Consider the following 17,701-nt stretch of genomic DNA (forward strand, 5'->3'; position numbering starts at 1 on the left):
GACTGCACTCTAAAACATTGCAACACGTTTAGTTATGTCCACTTGCTACCTCTCTTCAACATAAAGCACTCTTACAAGTTTTGGATGCTGAAGTTGAGTTCAACATCCAAAACTTGTAAGAGCTCTTTATGTTAAAGAGAGGTAGCAAGTGGACATAACTGAACGTGTTGCAATGTTTAAGAGTGTGTTTAAAGAATAAAAATACTATTGGGTGATTGTGTTGATTTATTTACATTATTGTGCTGTTTTGGAGAGCATGAATTTGGTTGTGTGTACAGTGCCATGTCACAACACAAGTCTTCCCAAGATGCTTCACAACAGAAAGGTCTAACATTATCCAGCCCATGAGCAAGCACACTGGCAACAGTGATAAGGAAAAATTCCATCAGGTACAGTATGTATTATAAAGTGAGCACTGTGATGGATTACTGACTTGTTCACCATCTACTTGATATCTCTCTTAAAGCTCGATAAGCTCCTACAGTCCCCAACAGGATAAGCAGACACAGACAGTGAATGAATGTAACAGTTAATCACATGACTCTGTATTCTCAAAGGACATCGTGCACTGCAGCTTTCAGTGAGAATCACTTCTATTCAGCTTTTATACACTTTTAACCCTTTCTTTGATTTTTTTTTTTTTTTGGCGCTTCATAGAACAAACATGAGAACAAATAGCCTTTTCTGCCCAAACTGCTTGTTCATACTGCCTTCTTAGTATGAATAGGCAGGCAGCACACACAATGTGAAGTGCAGGTAGTTGCACATAGCAGAGCTAAAACTACAGGCCCTATATTGCACCAGCACAAAGCAGTGCAAAGCCGAGTGCAGTGCCTTCATCCTCCAAAACAAAACACAAAAAACAGTATATCTGCTGTCATTTGGGTGTGTTGGTCCAAAAATTAGGTACTGTCAGGTGCAAAGCTGGTCTGTTGATATAATTTGTTACTGGAAAGCGTTTGCACCTCGGGCCACCAAAACCAGGTCTAAAGTCCAGCACTGTGAAAAGAGTACAACACTCAGATGCACCTTACATAACTGGGTTCCTAGTGCAAGCACACCCTTCTTTGGTGGGGATGGAGTTGTTTTCAATACATGTTTGTGAATTGAAAACAACCACCAAATGAAATAAGAGGAAATACTGATGGAAAAATACAAAGGCTCACAAAAGCTTTGATGGCCATGGGCCATTGCATGATATGACAAGGTGCACTTGTCCATTAACCCATTAGAAATCCTGCAAGTTGTGTCCACTTTTCCAATACCACAATGCTGTGTTCTGTGCTCACCCTGACTTAAAAGGCAGGCTTACTTTGATAGGTTGCTATTATAACATTGCGCTTTCTCCATCATTTATTTTGTGTTGACCTTCAAGAAGGGCCTCAAATGACTGACACACTGAATGTTAAGGCACTGCATTTATTGTATTTCTGCCAGCTGATACATGGCTGATGTACATTGTCAAGTCATAGCACAGCTCAACAATGACTCCCACTGTCTGCCATCTAGTGGTTTGAATATTTGTAGAACAACTGTAACCTTCAATACACAATCAAATCAAATTATAATAATAATAAAAAATAAAAATAAATTTCAGCTTGCACATGTCATTGAAAGCATTTTTACATACATGAGCACAAAACCCCAGAATATCAGAGCCATGAGTTGGAGATAATATTTAGATTATTTGAATCTGGTGAGATGATGTTCTTCATTTTGTGGTGCCTGCAGCGTTCTTCAGAGTAACGTTCTCCACGATGAACAGCCAGGTAAGGATGCCAGTCCTCAGAGGGACAACACACCGACTTCAAACGCTGTAGAAAATAAAACATTATAGGATGAGGAATGTGGGTACTTAAAAAAATAACGACAATTTAGTGGACTTTATGATGATGAAAAGTGTGGTGGCTTAAAAAAATTAATGTTGAAATATGAAACACACTTTCCATGGCTGCCCCTCTGCTGTCATCAGTTTCCACGTGGCAAAGATGGGAATCCAGATGAGGACAAAGGCCACCATGCACCAGCCCAGAGCCAAACCCCAGGGTGGGTACGGGACACTCCCACCATAGACAGGGGGTGTAAGTTCCATCAAAGACCAGATCAGGATCACCTAGACCGCAGAGTCAGTGGATTTCATTCATGAAATGTGAGAAGTACAAACTCCAGAATTAAGTATTTGTTGAGTTTTTTAATTTGCAACCCCCCAAAACCTGTTATACAGCTGAGGCCATACATTTACATACACTGTGGCTAAAATCATTTAGACTCAGTTTCCCACAACTTTTCAGTCCTCATGTCTCTTGACAATTCACATGCCCAGCCAATTAGAAAGTTGACTTTCTAATTGAGGTGGTGACATAGAAAATTCCTCATCACTTTCAAAGTGAATGAACATGGCTTTCAACGAATATGAGTGGTATTTGAATAAAACCTACAAAATCTTTCCCCATAAAATATGGGTTCCACTTAGTTGTCGTACAATGTGGTAACAGTGTAGCTGAGAGTCTACAGAATTACAATGTGGCAACATCACTATCTAATGTCAGACTATATAAATGCAGTCTGTTTAATGTCATTACTAGAAACTGATGTTGGGACAATGTTGTGATGATGTAGAATTGTTAGCGAGGTGAATGTATCAGCAAAGCAGCTGGTTGTTTATATTTTCAATTCTAATCCAATTACACTTTTTTTCGCTAATCTGATTGGTTAATCGTGTGACATAATCAGGCATATAATATCTGTGGGATGGAACAAAATATTAGACCGGCCATAAATGTATTACTCCACGCCCTGACCGGTGTTCTGATGACATGTCATTACTGTTGAATGACATTCCTGTACTCCACGTGCAACAGTGCGTGCGTGTGCAACTGTGCATTGCGCAGTATTGTCGGGACACAGAACTTGCAAGACTCACAATTCATCAGAACACTGCCTGCATGCTCTGCTAGCTGTTAGCGCTGTTAGCTCAGAGTGATGGAAAGTTGCATGTCGCCGACAAAATGGGTGAATTTAAGCTACCAGACAAAAGTATTGTTGTGGATTCTGATACAGAATTACTGTTTCACGTTTGATGGATTGTCACATTTGATGGATTACTCCGCGCCCTGACTGCTGTTGGAGAGATTGCTCGCTGCTTCACGGTAATCCTACCCTCACCGACCCAATTACCTACAGAAAAATAAACCATGCAAACGATGGAATTGGATTCAAATGGGAATAACCCCTTTGTGTCTGATGATGTGTTTGGACATTCATGCTGTTATATACAGTCGAAAATATCCGTTTATCAGCTCCGCTATTGTGTCGCTGATGAAGCTCCTTTTACCGGCTCCGCTACGTGTCGCCGGTAAACAGTGGTGGGCACAGTTCCGCTAATCCAAGGCATACAGAGGCATACAGTTTAACTATGGTTGAAATTTTAACAAAACGTGCACTTGCATCTAAGGTTCCCAGTTCAAGGCCACCTGTGCCCATTTCCCATGTAATGTGGCATTGCATCAGGAAGACCACCCAGCATAAAACTAATCAACTTACAGATTCACACTCAATCTGTTGTGGTGATCCCGAGCAAAAAGGAGAAGCAGAAAGAACTGAAATATTATATTAAAGAAGTATTACATATATATGATGACACGTAAAGTAGTAAAGTCAAATAAAATAAAATCTTAAAAGTGGAATAAAACATAGCATGTGTGTGATATGAGTCTCACCGCTATGATGCAGGGGGTTATGAAGAACCAACACGCTTTCCACCACAGCCAGAAACAAAAGGTCTTTGTTCCCAACATCATCTCGATGTCTTTAATGAAGCGGTTCCCTCCTGCAAAGTGTGAGAACATTATGCACAGGTGCAAAACAGAATGTGTTCACTGTGGTGTGATTATTTGCATACAGTAATGTTCAGAATAATAGTAGTGCTATGTGACTAAAAAGATTAATCCAGGTTTTGAGTATATTTCTTATTATTACATGGGAAACAAGGTACCAGTAGATTCAGTAGATTCTCACAAATCCAACAAGACCAAGCATTCATGATATGCACACTCTTAAGGCTATGAAATTGGGCTATTAGTAAAACAAAAAAGTAGAAAAGGGGGTGTTCACAATAATAGTAGTGTGGCATTCAGTCAGTGAGTTTGTCAATTTTGTGGAACAAACAGGTGTGAATCAGGTGTCCCCTATTTAAGGATGAAGCCAGCTCCTGTTGAACATGCTTTTCTCTTTGAAAGCCTGAGGAAAATGGGACGTTCAAGACATTGTTCAGAAGAACAGCATAGTTTGATTAAAAAGTTGATTGGAGAGGGGAAAACTTATACGCAGGTGCAAAGATTATGGGCTGTTCATCCACATGATCTCCAATGCTTTAAAATGGACAAAAAAACCAGAGACGTGTGGAAAAAAATGGAAAACAACCATCAAAATGGATAGAAGAATAACAAGAATGGCAAAGGCTCACCCATTGATCAGCTCCAGGATGATCAAAGACAGTCTGGAGTTACCTGTAAGTTTTGTGACAGTTAGAGGACGCCTGTGTGAAGCTAATTTATTTGCAAGAATCCCCGCAAAGTCCCTCTGTTAAATAAAAGACGTGCAGAAGAGGTTACAATTTGCCAAAGAACACATCAACTGACCCTAAAGAGAAATGGAGGAATATTTTGTGGGCTGATGAGAGTAAAATTGTTCTTTTTGGGCCCAAGGGCCGCAGACAGTTTGTGAGACGACCCCCAAACTCTGAATTCAAGCCACAGTTCACAGTGAAGACAGTGAAGCATGGTGGTGCAAACATCATGATATGGGCATGTTTCTCCTACTGTGCTGTTGGGCCTATATATCGCATCCAGGTATCATGGATCAGTTTGATATGTCAAAATACTTGAAGAGGTCATGTTGCCTTATACTGAAGAGGTATGCCAACAAGACATGACCCCAAGCACACGAGTAAATGAGCAAAATCTTGGTTCCAAAACCAACAAAATTAATGCCTCGCAGATGTGAAGAAATCATGAAAAACTGTGGTTATACAACTAATACTAGTTTAGTGATTCACAGGATTGCTAAAAAAGCAGTTTGAAACTAATAGTTTTGAGTTGTAGCATCAACAGCAATGCTACTATTATGTGAACACCCCCTTTTCTACTTTTTTTTTACTAACAGCCCAATTTCATAGACTTAAGAGTGTGCATATCATGAATGCTTGGTCTTGTTGGATTTGTGAGAATCTACTGAATCTACTGGTACCTTGTTTCCCATGTAACAATAAGAAATATACTCAAAACCTGGATTAATCTTTTAGTCACATAGCACTACTATTATTCTGAACAATACTGTATAGAGCATCTGTAATTGTGCTATTTACCATAAATGTAACAGAGCCCAGTGACCTCCAACAATGCCAAAATAGCAGGCAGCCAGCTGCCAACAAACTGATCAATTAGAGCTCACCCAGTATATTCCAGCCTGTCCCACACAGACACACATGAGCTGAAGTGAATCGGAGAAATTAAAACAACAGTCATATTCGTTCCGTAGACACGTACTCCTTGTGACGCATGGCAGCCCAAGGAGAAACCAACAATGTTTACCGCTATAGTTAAGAGGATGTGCTTGGATTTAAAAATTTTAGGAAAGGCGTCCAGCAGCAGGTTGTGAGCACCTCTAATGACAAGGAGAAAGACTTCAGGATACAGAAATGCATCTGAATTTTATGAGTAACATGAAAATGATGGTGTGCATGAGAAAATCTCACCAATTCCTGCAACTGAGAATCCAGACCAACTGTTATGAGCATGACAAAAAAGAGAATGGACCACAGAGGAGAATGGGAAGCATTTGACAGAGCATCTGGGTATGCGATAAATGCAAGGCCAAATCCTGCAGAAGGAACAGAACAGCAGAGAATATTAGGAACGTCTGGATGAATTGATTTATGAACTTGTAGTTGACGACGGTTGGACTGACCTTCCTTTACCACCTCTCCTACAGGATTCCCATAGACATGAGCCATGTGACCCAAAATAGAAAATATGGCAAAGCCTGCAAAAAGACTCGTACCTGAGAAGAGATGAAAACATTGCTCTGCATCATGATTTCATGGATGAAAGGAGTTACATTTGATTCTAGACACAGTGTGGATGGTGTTGCATTTAAAAGGAGAGCGTATGTATGGATGACAAGGGCCATAACATTTTAAACTAGAGCACTGAGCTCATAGAGTGCAAACCTCCACCACTAGTTTCCAATTGCACAAATTTTTATCTTGCAGAAAATTTTCAAGGTCAAAGTCATGTTAGAAGTGGCTTTTCATAAGCTAAAATATATGAAAATATAGATCAAAAGGGCTTTTCAATGTTAAATTCAAATGTCCACAAAATCCACAATCTGGATCAGATCTGGATCAAACTTTGGCAGGTGATAGCACCCTTGGGGGCGACTGTTGTTGCTAAATCTGCAATACAGATCAGATCAGATGTGGATCAAACTTAGTCTATTCATTGAGAGTGCTAGTTTGCACCTCATTGTCACGAATTAGAGTGACTGAGGCACTTTTGATTGCGATATAATGCAAAATGTACACCAAATGGGCTTTTCAATATTAAATTCAAATGTCCACAAAATCCAACAATCTGGATCAGATCTGGCTCAAACTTTGGCAGGTGATAGCACCTTGGGGGCACTGTTTGTTGTGATTTGGCGCTATATAAATAAAATTGATTTGATTTGATTTGATTTGATTTGATAGTGAGTGTCAGTCTGCATCTCACCTTCAAATATGAGAGTGATGGGGCATGTTTAAGATATAATGTAAAAAGAAACATTAAATGGGGTTTTCAATGTTAAATTTAAATGGCCACAAAATTTGTAATCTGGATCAGATCTGGATCAAACGTTGTCAAAGATACTGCATAATGACCTTGAATGTGAAAGAAATTTGATGTTTTTTGACAGTTATTAATTTTTGAAAATTTGTTCAGTGTTAAAGATAGGAATTTTTCCAATTTTCCAAAGTTTTTCCTGACTTTGCCCTGTGACCTAGGACCTTTAAAATTGAATCACTTCTTGCCTATCAAGATATGAATCTCCAGTAAAAAAAATTCCACAATGATATATATATAAAAAATTTGTGAGCTCCAGGCTGTTCACAAATAAACAGCCAGACAAACAAACAGGGCAATTAAGAAAACATCAGCAACAACCAAAACACACACATGCACGCACAAACACACACACACCATCTGCATCAAGAACAGGTAATTGCATTAAAAAAAAACACCTTGCAAATTGAAAAGAAAAAAGGTTCAGAACACTGAGAACAGAAATAAAATTATCCTGAAAATTCATGCAATGCATCTAAACAAAGAAATGCTTTGCACAACACAACACGTTAGAGAAATTTGAGAGACATTTATGAAAATGTTCTTGTATGAGGCCCATTGAGTATGTTATTTTATACAAAACAATCATAACCTTTTCAAATGCTTAACAAAATTAGACAAAAATTAGAATTTTTGTCTTACAGAATTTGTGAAGCCTTATGCACATTCACACTTTCTGTGATCACAGTTACTATCCTTACATCCTGTGTCAAGTGTGACAAAGAAATCAGCACACTATAGCATTTCTAATCTGCTTGATGACATTAGACTTCAAATTTCATGAGATCTTCAGATAAAAGATTTAAAATACATGGCAAATATTGGCTAACGGACCATCACATGGTCAAAAAACTATGACTGACACTGCATTTTATGGGGACTGCTCTTCACCTCATGGTTGTCTTTTGAGCCATCTGCCTTTGTGATATCTCAATATGTATACTGACTTACCTGCAACATTTCTGTCACTGAATGTTTGATAAAACAGGAACCTGTGGAAAAACAGGTTGCTGATTTCCTCCTATCTAAAGGTATAGAAATGGATTTAAATAACATTGAAGCGTGCCACCCTCTGCCCCGGAGAAATGACGGTGATAAACGAACCGTCATCATGAGATTCATCAACAGAAAACACAAAACAGCACTGTTAAAACAAGGAAGAAAACTGAAAGGGACAAACGTATTCATCAATGAACATCTCACCAAACGGAATGCCGACATCGCCAGGAAAGCACGCTTCTTGAAGAAACAGGGAAAAATCCAGCACACATGGACTTCAAACTGTAAAATATTCATCAAACTGAACGGATCACCAGAACAAGCAAAAGTCATGGCAATAAGGAACATCGAGGAGCTGGACAAATATGAACAATAGTGTTTCTTAAAGCGAGGATCTGGACAAATATGACCAATAAGGTATGAGGACACAAACACATCACAACACCATGACACAGACCAGAGGAACCTATTCATCTACTACCTATTCATCTACATCTGGAGACAAGAAGGATATAACTCAAAGGATTGCTGATCATGGAAAAGTAGAACTGAGAACATTTAAATACACAGACCACAATGTACTGGACTTGGAGCACGATATAGACCCGGACAATAATTCTTCTCAAATATCAATGACAGTTGTTGCTATTATACAGATGAACAGTTTAATCGGATCATTAGAACGGATAACAAATTATCAATAATCCATTTCAACAGCAGAAGTCTATATGCAAACTTTAACAACATTAAAGAATATTTAAGTCAGTTTAAAAAATATTTAACATAATTGCTATATCAGAAACATGGATCAATGAAGATAAAGGAATGGATTTTGAACTGGATGGATATGAATTTAATTGTGTAAACAGAAAAAATAAGAGTGGAGGAGGAGTGGCTGTGTATGTGGATAAGAACATGGATTATAAAATAGTAGACAATATGACAACTGTGATTGATAACTTATTAGAATGTATAACTATTGAAATATGTGAAGAAAAAAGCAAAAATGTATTAGTCAGCTGTATATATAGAGCACCAGGATCTAGTATTGAAACATTCACTGACTGTATGGGAAAAATGTTCTCAAAAACTAATCAAAAAACTGTGTTCATTTGTGGTGACTTAAATATTGATCTGCTCAATCCAAATAAGCAGAAAATAACAGATGAATTTATCAGTATAATGTACAGTATGAGTTTATATCCAAAAATCACCAGGCCAAGCAGAATTACATCCCATAGTGCCACCTTAATTGATAATATATTCAGCAATGATATTGAGAATAACACTGTGAGTGGATTATTAATGACATTAGTGATCATCTACCAGTTTTCATCGTTTATAATAGAAACCATCGGCGGAATCAGCCAGAGGAGAAAATAAAATACAGGCGAGTGCGGACAGAGGAAAACATGAACACACTAAAGAAGGATTTACAGGAGCAAAACTGGGAAAAGGTATACAGTGAAAGTGATGTTGATAGTGCATATGAAACTTTTTTACAAATATTTACATCATTATATGATAAAAACTGTCCAATTAAACAAGACTACAGAAAACAAAAAATCCAAGCTCGACCATGGATGACGAAAGGGTTACGAAATGCATGTAATAAGAAAACTACACTGTATAGAGAATTCATAAACTAAAGACTAAAGAGGCAGAAAATAGATATAAGAAATACAAAAATAGATTAACTAATATTATACGGGTATGTAGGAAGGAATATTATAGTAACATATTATATAATAACAAAAACAATATTAAAGGAATATGGGATATATTAAATAGCATTATCAAAAATGGTAATAAAAACAGAGTTACCCTCAGTATTTCATTGATAATAATGTCAAGAAGGAAAATAAGGATGAGGTAGTCAACGGTTTAATAATTTTTTTGTAAATATTGGACCAAGCTTGGCAGAAAAAATTCCCGATTCCCAACCTGAGGATTGGGATAATAATCTCATAGAAAGAAATCCCTGTTCAATGTTCCTCACAGCAGTGGATGGAAATGAAATTATAGACATTGTGAATAATTGTAAATATAAAACATCTACCGATTTAAATGAAATTGATATGGTGGTGGTAAACAGGTCATTGAATGGATTGTAGAACCATTAACATACATCTGTAACTTATCATTTCAAACCGGTAAATTTCCCAATCAAATGAAAATAGCTAAGGTTGTGCCGCTGTATAAGACTGGGGATAGACACCACTTCACAAATTATAGACCTGTTTCTTTGCTTCCACAATTTTCCAAATTATTAGAAAAGTTATTCAATAATAGACTAGACAAATTCATAAATAACATAAATTACTTACTGATAGTCAATATGGATTCAGAGCACATAGTTCAACATCACTTGCATTAATAGAATCAGTTGAGGAGATTACAAACGCCATAGACCACAAATTACATTCAGTTGGAATATTTATAGACCTTAAAAGGCTTTTGATACAATTAATCATGACATATTAATCAATAAACTTGAACAGTATGGGATTAGGGGGTTGGTGTTGCACTGGGTGAGAAGCTACTTAAGTAACAGAAAACAGTTTGTGAAGTTGGGGGAATATACATCATCATGCTTGGACAATGCTTGTGGCGTCCCACAGGGGTCAGTATTGGGTCCAAAACTGTTTCTAATTTATATAAATGATATTGTCAATGTTTCCAAAATATTAAAATTAGTATTATTTGCAGATGACACAAGCATTTTTTGTTCAGGGGGGGATTTGCAGGAGTTACTGAGGAGGATCAGTATAGAAATGGGAAAATTGAAAATATGGTTTGACAGAAATAAATTATCATTAAACTTAAGTAAAACAAAATACATGTTATTTGGCTATTGTAATACAGACATACAGGTTCAGTTACAAGTCGAGGGGGTAGATATTGAAAGGGTACATGAAAATAAGTTTCTGGGGGTGATAATAGATGATAAGATAAACTGGAAGACTCATATAAAACATATACAAAGTAAACTGTCAAGAAGCATTTCAGTTCTAAACAAAGCGAAACATATTCTGGACCACAACTCACTCCGCATTCTTTACTGCTCACTGGTTTTACCATATTTACAGTACTGTGCAGAGGTATGGGGTAATACTTATAAAGGTACAACACAATCACTATCAGTAATGCAGAAAAGAGCTATAAGAATTATTCATAATACTGGCTATAGAGATCATACAAATCCACTATTTTTACAATCCAAATTCTTAAAATTCACAGACTTGGTTCATTTTCAAACAGTACAAATTGTGTATAAAGCAATAAACAATTTACTTCCAGCAAATATTAAAAATATGTTTTTTAAACAGATCAGGGGATTACAGTCTGAGGGGGAAATTTAATTTAAAGCATCAGTGGGCACGAACAACATTAAAAGGTTTCTGTATTTCTGTCTGTGGGGTGAGGATGTGGAACAGATTGGGAGTGGGGCTCAAGCAATGTCCAAGCATGAACCAGTTCAAACAGCGGTACAAAAATATGGTTTTTTCTGGGTATAGGGAGGAGGAAGGGTAATGAGGGTTAGGGTGTTTTTGTTTTTTGTTTCGGCTTGTAAATATATAGTATTTTGCATGTAAGGTAGGTATGTGTAGGTGTATATTTATGTTTGTGTATATATATGTGTATATATGTATATGTATATGTATGTGTATGTGTATATATATGTATATATATATTGATATCGGTTTAGGTGTGTAGGAATTATGTGTATATGTGGCAAAGGGTATTAATGGTTGTGGGGAAGAAGGGGTAGGGATAAATAAGCTGATGCTTCACCCTACCCCTTTTCGGACATGTTGGGTACACAGTAGGAACTTTTTTGTTGTTGTCTTACTGATCTATCTTGTAATTGTTGTTGTATCAAATGTTCGAAATAAACAGTTTTCATTCATTCATTCATTCATTCATTCATTCATTCATTCATAATTTCTTGTTGTGCTTGTTTTATTTCATTGTTTTCTTTTGGTTCAAATAGCCAAAGCAGATGGTCACCACGCTGAGTTTGGTCTGCTTGGTGTTTCATCCTATAATCAAAAAATACCTAAAGGAGTTTTTCCTGATCACTGCTGTTAATGTGCTTGTTCAGGAGGTGGGTAGCATGTGACCTTGTGCGTTGAATATTGGGTAACTTATGCTGTGATTTGGCGCTGCATAAATAAATTAAGCCCTGTGATAGACTGCCATCCTGTCCAGGGTGTACTCCACCTCACACACACCCTGTGCCTGCTGGGATAGTCTCCAACCCCTAACCTACCTTTGTAGCTTTGTGCACTCACCGTTTAAGTCTGCAAGGGTTCAGGGGACAGGGTTTAGGAGGACATTGGACCTGTTTCTGTTCTTGGACAGGAGAGCTGACTAAGGCTATTTCCTTTATTTGTGATTTTACTCTTATGCACACCATATATGTCTTTAATGTTTTATTCCTGTTTTAGTCAGTTAAAGTTTTTCAGGCAGAAATGTCTGTTGTATTGTGAAAGTTTGCAAAGCATTTCTGTGTGTCTGACTTTGCAGCAAATATAATTCTTAAAAAAAAAATTCTTACGTGTACTACAGCAAGTGTGTTTTTTTTCAATTTGCAAAACATTTATTGATACTACTACCTATTGTTGAACTGAAGCAGCTGGGTTTTGTAGTTGTAAATGTTTCTGCATTTGCCAGCATAATCTTATTTAGGAAATGCTGCCTTCTGTGAATGCAAATGTGCAATTTGTTCATTTTAACAGAGAAAAAGTCATTACGGTATAAGCTGTGCTTTTACCAGCGTTGGTAAGTGTCACAACGAAGGTGTCCTTGAAGACGTTGTTATGGAAGTTGTTATAGGAAGCCAGAGTCATGAGTCCACCCCAGGCAATAGAGAGAGAATAGAAGATCTGAGTCGCTGCGTCTTTCCACACCTGAAAGTTGACAGTTTAAGACGGGCACATATCTTCGAACCATTCTGTATTTTAGTGTGTGGTGTTTTTGTGTACATGCCTGTGCTTCTGTGAGTTTGGTCAAATTGGATTGAACACCAATGTAGTATTCTATTCCATCTCTGGCTCCCTCTAGTGTCGCACCCCGGATCACCAGGATCAGAATCACCACGTAAGGGAATGTAGCTGTGAAGTACACAACCTGCAGAAACACAAGCAGACCCAACATGTTGAGATGATCAAAGCGATACAATGGTGGCGTCTCGGCAGTAAAAGGGGATTCTTTGATTCATAAACTGATTTGCTTTTTCAAAATGTCAAAATTAAATTAAATTTAAAAACAAAACCTTAAATTGAATAAATGTTTCGGACAGTATTTCAGTATTTCAAAACAGGCTAAACTAAATGCAACTATTATTCCAGAAATAATTCAGTATGTTGAAACTCCACCTGGAGCCACTGCTTCAAAATGCAAATGGCTTTTCAGAAACATTTGAAACACTACAAGGGTTGCATCTTGTGGACAGTGAGAATTCCTTGGTTCAGAAGATGACACACTCAAATATCCACAAAACAGCTGCTTCAGAAAATGATTCAGTGTTGAAACAAGCAGGAAAACTAATGTTGCAGTTGCTTTTGAAAATAGTTTTCCATTTTGGAACAAATCATTGAATGGAACCGTTGCTTCAGCAAACAGCTCTCCATTTTTAAACAAAACACTGAATGAATCACTGCTTCAGAAAAAAAGTTGATGTAAAGGCTCAGTGCAAGTCAATGCTAATGATGAAATGATTTTTTTTATGTTTCACTGCTGTTGTAGACGTGATATCCGGCTGTTTGACAAAATAATGAGTTGGCTAGAAGTTGCCACTGACTTACTTTGCCTGATGACTTGATGCCTCTGATGAGCACTGCAGTAATGAGAATGGAGCTCAGCAGCAGACAGAGGGCCAAGTGCCAAACTATAGGCCCTGTTTCATCAAGACCACTGGATCTCTGCAGAACCACATTACTAAGGAGGACAAGCGTGACTGTTAAATTCACACTTGTTTTCAAATTTGTGCTTCTTTACATGAGTGTGTTTCTTACTCCCAGTACTGCTCACTCAGACTTGTGCTTTCTTCAGGACAAGTACCATTTATCTGAGTCAAATTAGCCACTGTTTCATTTAAACTGCACTCTGCTTGAAAAAGAGAGAGAATTGTCAAGGGCTCATTTGATTTTCATTCTGTGCAGTGAGTTTGTACACATAATTCTGCAAGACATATTATGCCTATTATTTAGCAAAAACCTACATATGTACCCTGTAAATTGCACTGAGTGAATGAACAGGTAAATAAATGAGTTCATCCTGTTGAGATCGTTAACACACTAACTCAGAACCAATAAATGTAATCATCATGTAAGTCTACTAAATAAAATCTATCTACAAAGCAAGATGTGTTTGTGTGTATATGGTTCGCATATCTCTCTGACTGCTTTCGGATATGGATTGCGCATGGCACAGTGATGTGCAATCCTTTATTATAAAATATTTGGGGATTAATGTTCAAAACCTTTATATTGAAGTCATCATCATTATTGGCACAAGGCGAAATCGTCTCATGCGCCAGCTTCGACAAAGATCACTGACAAAGATGAGTCACTCTCTGCTTTAAACAGATGCTTATCTCTAACGTGTTCACGGGGGAGAGACTGAAGAAATAAATTAAAGAAATAAATAATACACAAACCGTCAGAGAGATATGTGAGCCACGATACACAGACAGACACACAGACGCTTCTTTCTTTATAGATAGACAAGACGGAACTTATCATGTGGCAACTTTGACAAAAATCATCGCTATAGATGACTCACTCTCCCTATATATTAAAAATGTGCATGCGCGCATGTGTGCATGCATGATTTTATTTAGTAAATGTAATGTAAGTACGTAATATAATTATAAATATGTTCAAATACATGGATGACACAAGAAAGTGAAAACATTGTTCTTGTTCTTGTTTTGGTCTGTCTTAGACCCCCTGCTTTTCTCCCTTTATATAGCACCCCTTGGCCAAATATTGAGGCATTTTGGGATTACCTTTCACTGCTATGCTGATGATAGCTATACATGCCGATAACTCCTGGTAATCTCGTTCACATAAGATTGCCTAAGAAGTTGGATGTCCAGAAACTTTCTACTTTTAAACTCTGATAAGAGTGAAATGATGGTTCTTGGTCCAGTGAGACATCAACATCAATTGACCAGTTAACGCTTAACCTAGGCTCGCATGTCATACATCACACTGACAAAGTGAGGAATCTTGGGGTAATTTTTGATCCTACATTGTCCTTTGACCTCCACATTAGAAATATTATGAGGACTGCTTTCTTTCACCTGCGAAATATAGCAAAGATTCAACCCTCCTGTCTATGGTTGATGCTGAGACCCTGATCCATCCGTTTATCTCTTCTAGATTGGACTACTGCAATGTTCTATTTTCTGGTTTACTGCAGTCCAGCATTAGGGCTCTCCAATTGGTTCAAATGCTGCAGCCAGACCTTGACATGAAGCAGAAAGTTCGACCACATTACACCCATTTTGGCATCCCTTCACTGGCTTCCTGTCCCAGTGAGATCAGATTTTAAGGTTCTGCTACTAGTCTATGAAATTGTTCACGGACTGGCACCTCCCTACCTAGCTGACCTAATTAAACCTTACGTACCGGCCCGGGCTTTACGTTCTCAGGGTGCAGGACTACTTTGTGTCCCTAGGGTGAATAAGAAGTATGCAGGTCATAGAGCTTTCTCTTATCGTGCCCCTGTTCTGTGGAATGATCTCCATGCGTCAATTAAACAGTCAGATTCTGTGGAGACTTTCACGTCCAGACTTAAGACGCACTTATTTTCCCTTTCGTATGGTTAGCATACTGGTATAGTTTTGTTTTACGCTTTTTACTCTTTTAATTCATTTCATTAGGAAACAGAGTGTGCCACGGCCTCAACTTTACCTAAATTCTGGGTCTTTTAGTGAAGCTTAGGGCTAGTGGCTGGCGATCACCTTAGTATTTCCTGTTTTTCTTGTTGTTTAATGCTGGCAAATTGTACTGTATTTCTTGTATTTCTTGCCTGATTCAGTTTTTTTTTTTTACTCTCTGTTTAAGGTGCAGCTCCATCCAGAGATGGGAGTTGTATTTGTGTTGGAGACCCTCCTGTCTTGTGCACCAACAGCATTTCCTGTATATTCATTTTGTGAATTGTTTCCGTGAATTGTTTTGTAATTTATGTCTGTAGCATGGCCCAAGCAGAGGGCCACCCCTTTGAGTCTGGTCTGCTTGAGGTTTCTTCCTCAGGAGTTTTTCCTTACCACTGTTGCTCTGGGGGTTAGTAAGGTTAGATCTTACTTGTGTGAAGCGCCTTGAGGCAACTCTGTTGTGATTTGGCGCTATATAAATGAAAATAAATTGAAATTGATTAAATTGTTTATTTGCTCATCTTGATTATTTTGGAATTTCAAGGTCCTGCCCCAGGGAAAATGGTGTGTTAAAAAGTGAGTTCCACATACATGAAAAATTGTGACTTATACTCTGGAGCAACTTGTGTATGTCTTTTCCTCTTCACGAGGCATGTTTTGGTAGGTGTTACTCATACTCTGCTGCAACTTATACTGCGGAAGATACGGTAAATGTCTGCCACCTACTACATCTCCAGGGATTCTTGCAGGGAAAAAATCTTCTCACTACATACATGATGGAATTAAAATCGTGTGGTGTAAAGTTTTGTTTTCTTGAAATGAGCCCTGTTTGTGAGTTTCTTTCATTTCCAAATCCTAGGTGACAACAAAGGTTAACATTGGGTCACAGAATTGTGTTTGTTTGGTTTGTGTGCATATTTATGTCCCTTTTCAGTTAAATGTCATCATTGTGTTGAGAAGAAACGGCCATGAAGCACCAATGGGTGTGTTACCCACAGTTACTGTCAGCCAGTTCAGGCAGTTGGACCAAGGAAGAGGAGACTGGAAGGATGCAAACATATAGTACAGGCTGTAGGCGATGATGACATTGTAGTAAACAGACACCATTGCAGTCACCATAACAGTACCAACACCGACACCTGAAATATAGAGAGCAGTTCTCAAGCAGTATTTATGTAATCATTTAAATACATTTATTATTGTTTTTAATTCATGCAGAATGCCTTTAAAACAAATAAAAATAACTTATATTGGTAGGTTAACTGTTCTGTGTCATTACAGTAGCTCTGGCATGCTAGTCATTTTGAATGACTGTATTCCAAAATTTCAGCATGGCAGCATTCGTGCTTATGAGCTTTGCCTGTTTCTCTGCATCTGTCTCAAAACATAATAAGTCAGTTGCAAACCATTGACAGCTCTGGCCATACAAAACACATGCACAGATATTGGTAGTGCTTCTTTGCAGTTTATGTTGTTTTTTTTAACAAAGTGTTTAATTTAGTTGCACTGGCTACTCTCTGGGACATCCTGAGAATTTGCAGGATTTCAAAGAAATAGTCCTGTGAAGAGCAGGAGCACAATCTCTGAACTTCACAAAATGAATACTGGTGTTCCTCAGGGATGTGTTCTGGTTGATATACTGTTCATTGCCAACATTACTGAATGTGAGTTTGTGCATGATGTGATACATCAGTTGTAGCAGTTGAGAAGCTGAGTGAGGAATCACAATACAATCGCAAACCTAGACACTTCAACTTCTAAGGTGTTGGATTATGCAACCTTTCCCAACACCTGCACTACAGGAATTACAACCATCAGGACCTGTATCCGCAAAGCAACTCAAAGTCCTCTCAAAGAGCTCCTAATTTAGCCTAAAGTTTCCTGGCAAGAAATCTTAGCCAAGAGTGAGCCAGAAGGGGACAGAAACTCCTAT

General features: G+C 37.9%; 1 protein-coding gene across 1 annotated transcript; it reads right to left on the reverse strand.

Moving 5' to 3' along the window:
• Window positions 1-1,387: 1,387 nt before the first annotated feature.
• LOC117507797 (sodium- and chloride-dependent neutral and basic amino acid transporter B(0+)-like) lies at window positions 1,388-17,061 on the reverse strand. The gene is made up of 12 exons (XM_034167596.1): window positions 17,048-17,061; window positions 16,761-16,927; window positions 13,901-13,991; window positions 13,691-13,823; window positions 12,873-13,013; window positions 12,658-12,793; window positions 5,968-6,060; window positions 5,756-5,880; window positions 5,366-5,432; window positions 3,720-3,829; window positions 1,943-2,113; window positions 1,388-1,814 (listed from the first exon to the last, which is right to left on the reverse strand). The coding sequence occupies exons 1-12, from the start codon at window positions 17,059-17,061 to the stop codon at window positions 1,653-1,655; spliced, it is 1,410 nt and encodes a 469-aa protein (XP_034023487.1). The 3' UTR covers window positions 1,388-1,652.
• Window positions 17,062-17,701: the final 640 nt, after the last annotated feature.

The sequence above is a fragment of the Thalassophryne amazonica genome, chromosome 3 (assembly GCF_902500255.1).
Source record: "Thalassophryne amazonica chromosome 3, fThaAma1.1, whole genome shotgun sequence".
Taxonomy (NCBI): domain Eukaryota; kingdom Metazoa; phylum Chordata; class Actinopteri; order Batrachoidiformes; family Batrachoididae; genus Thalassophryne; species Thalassophryne amazonica.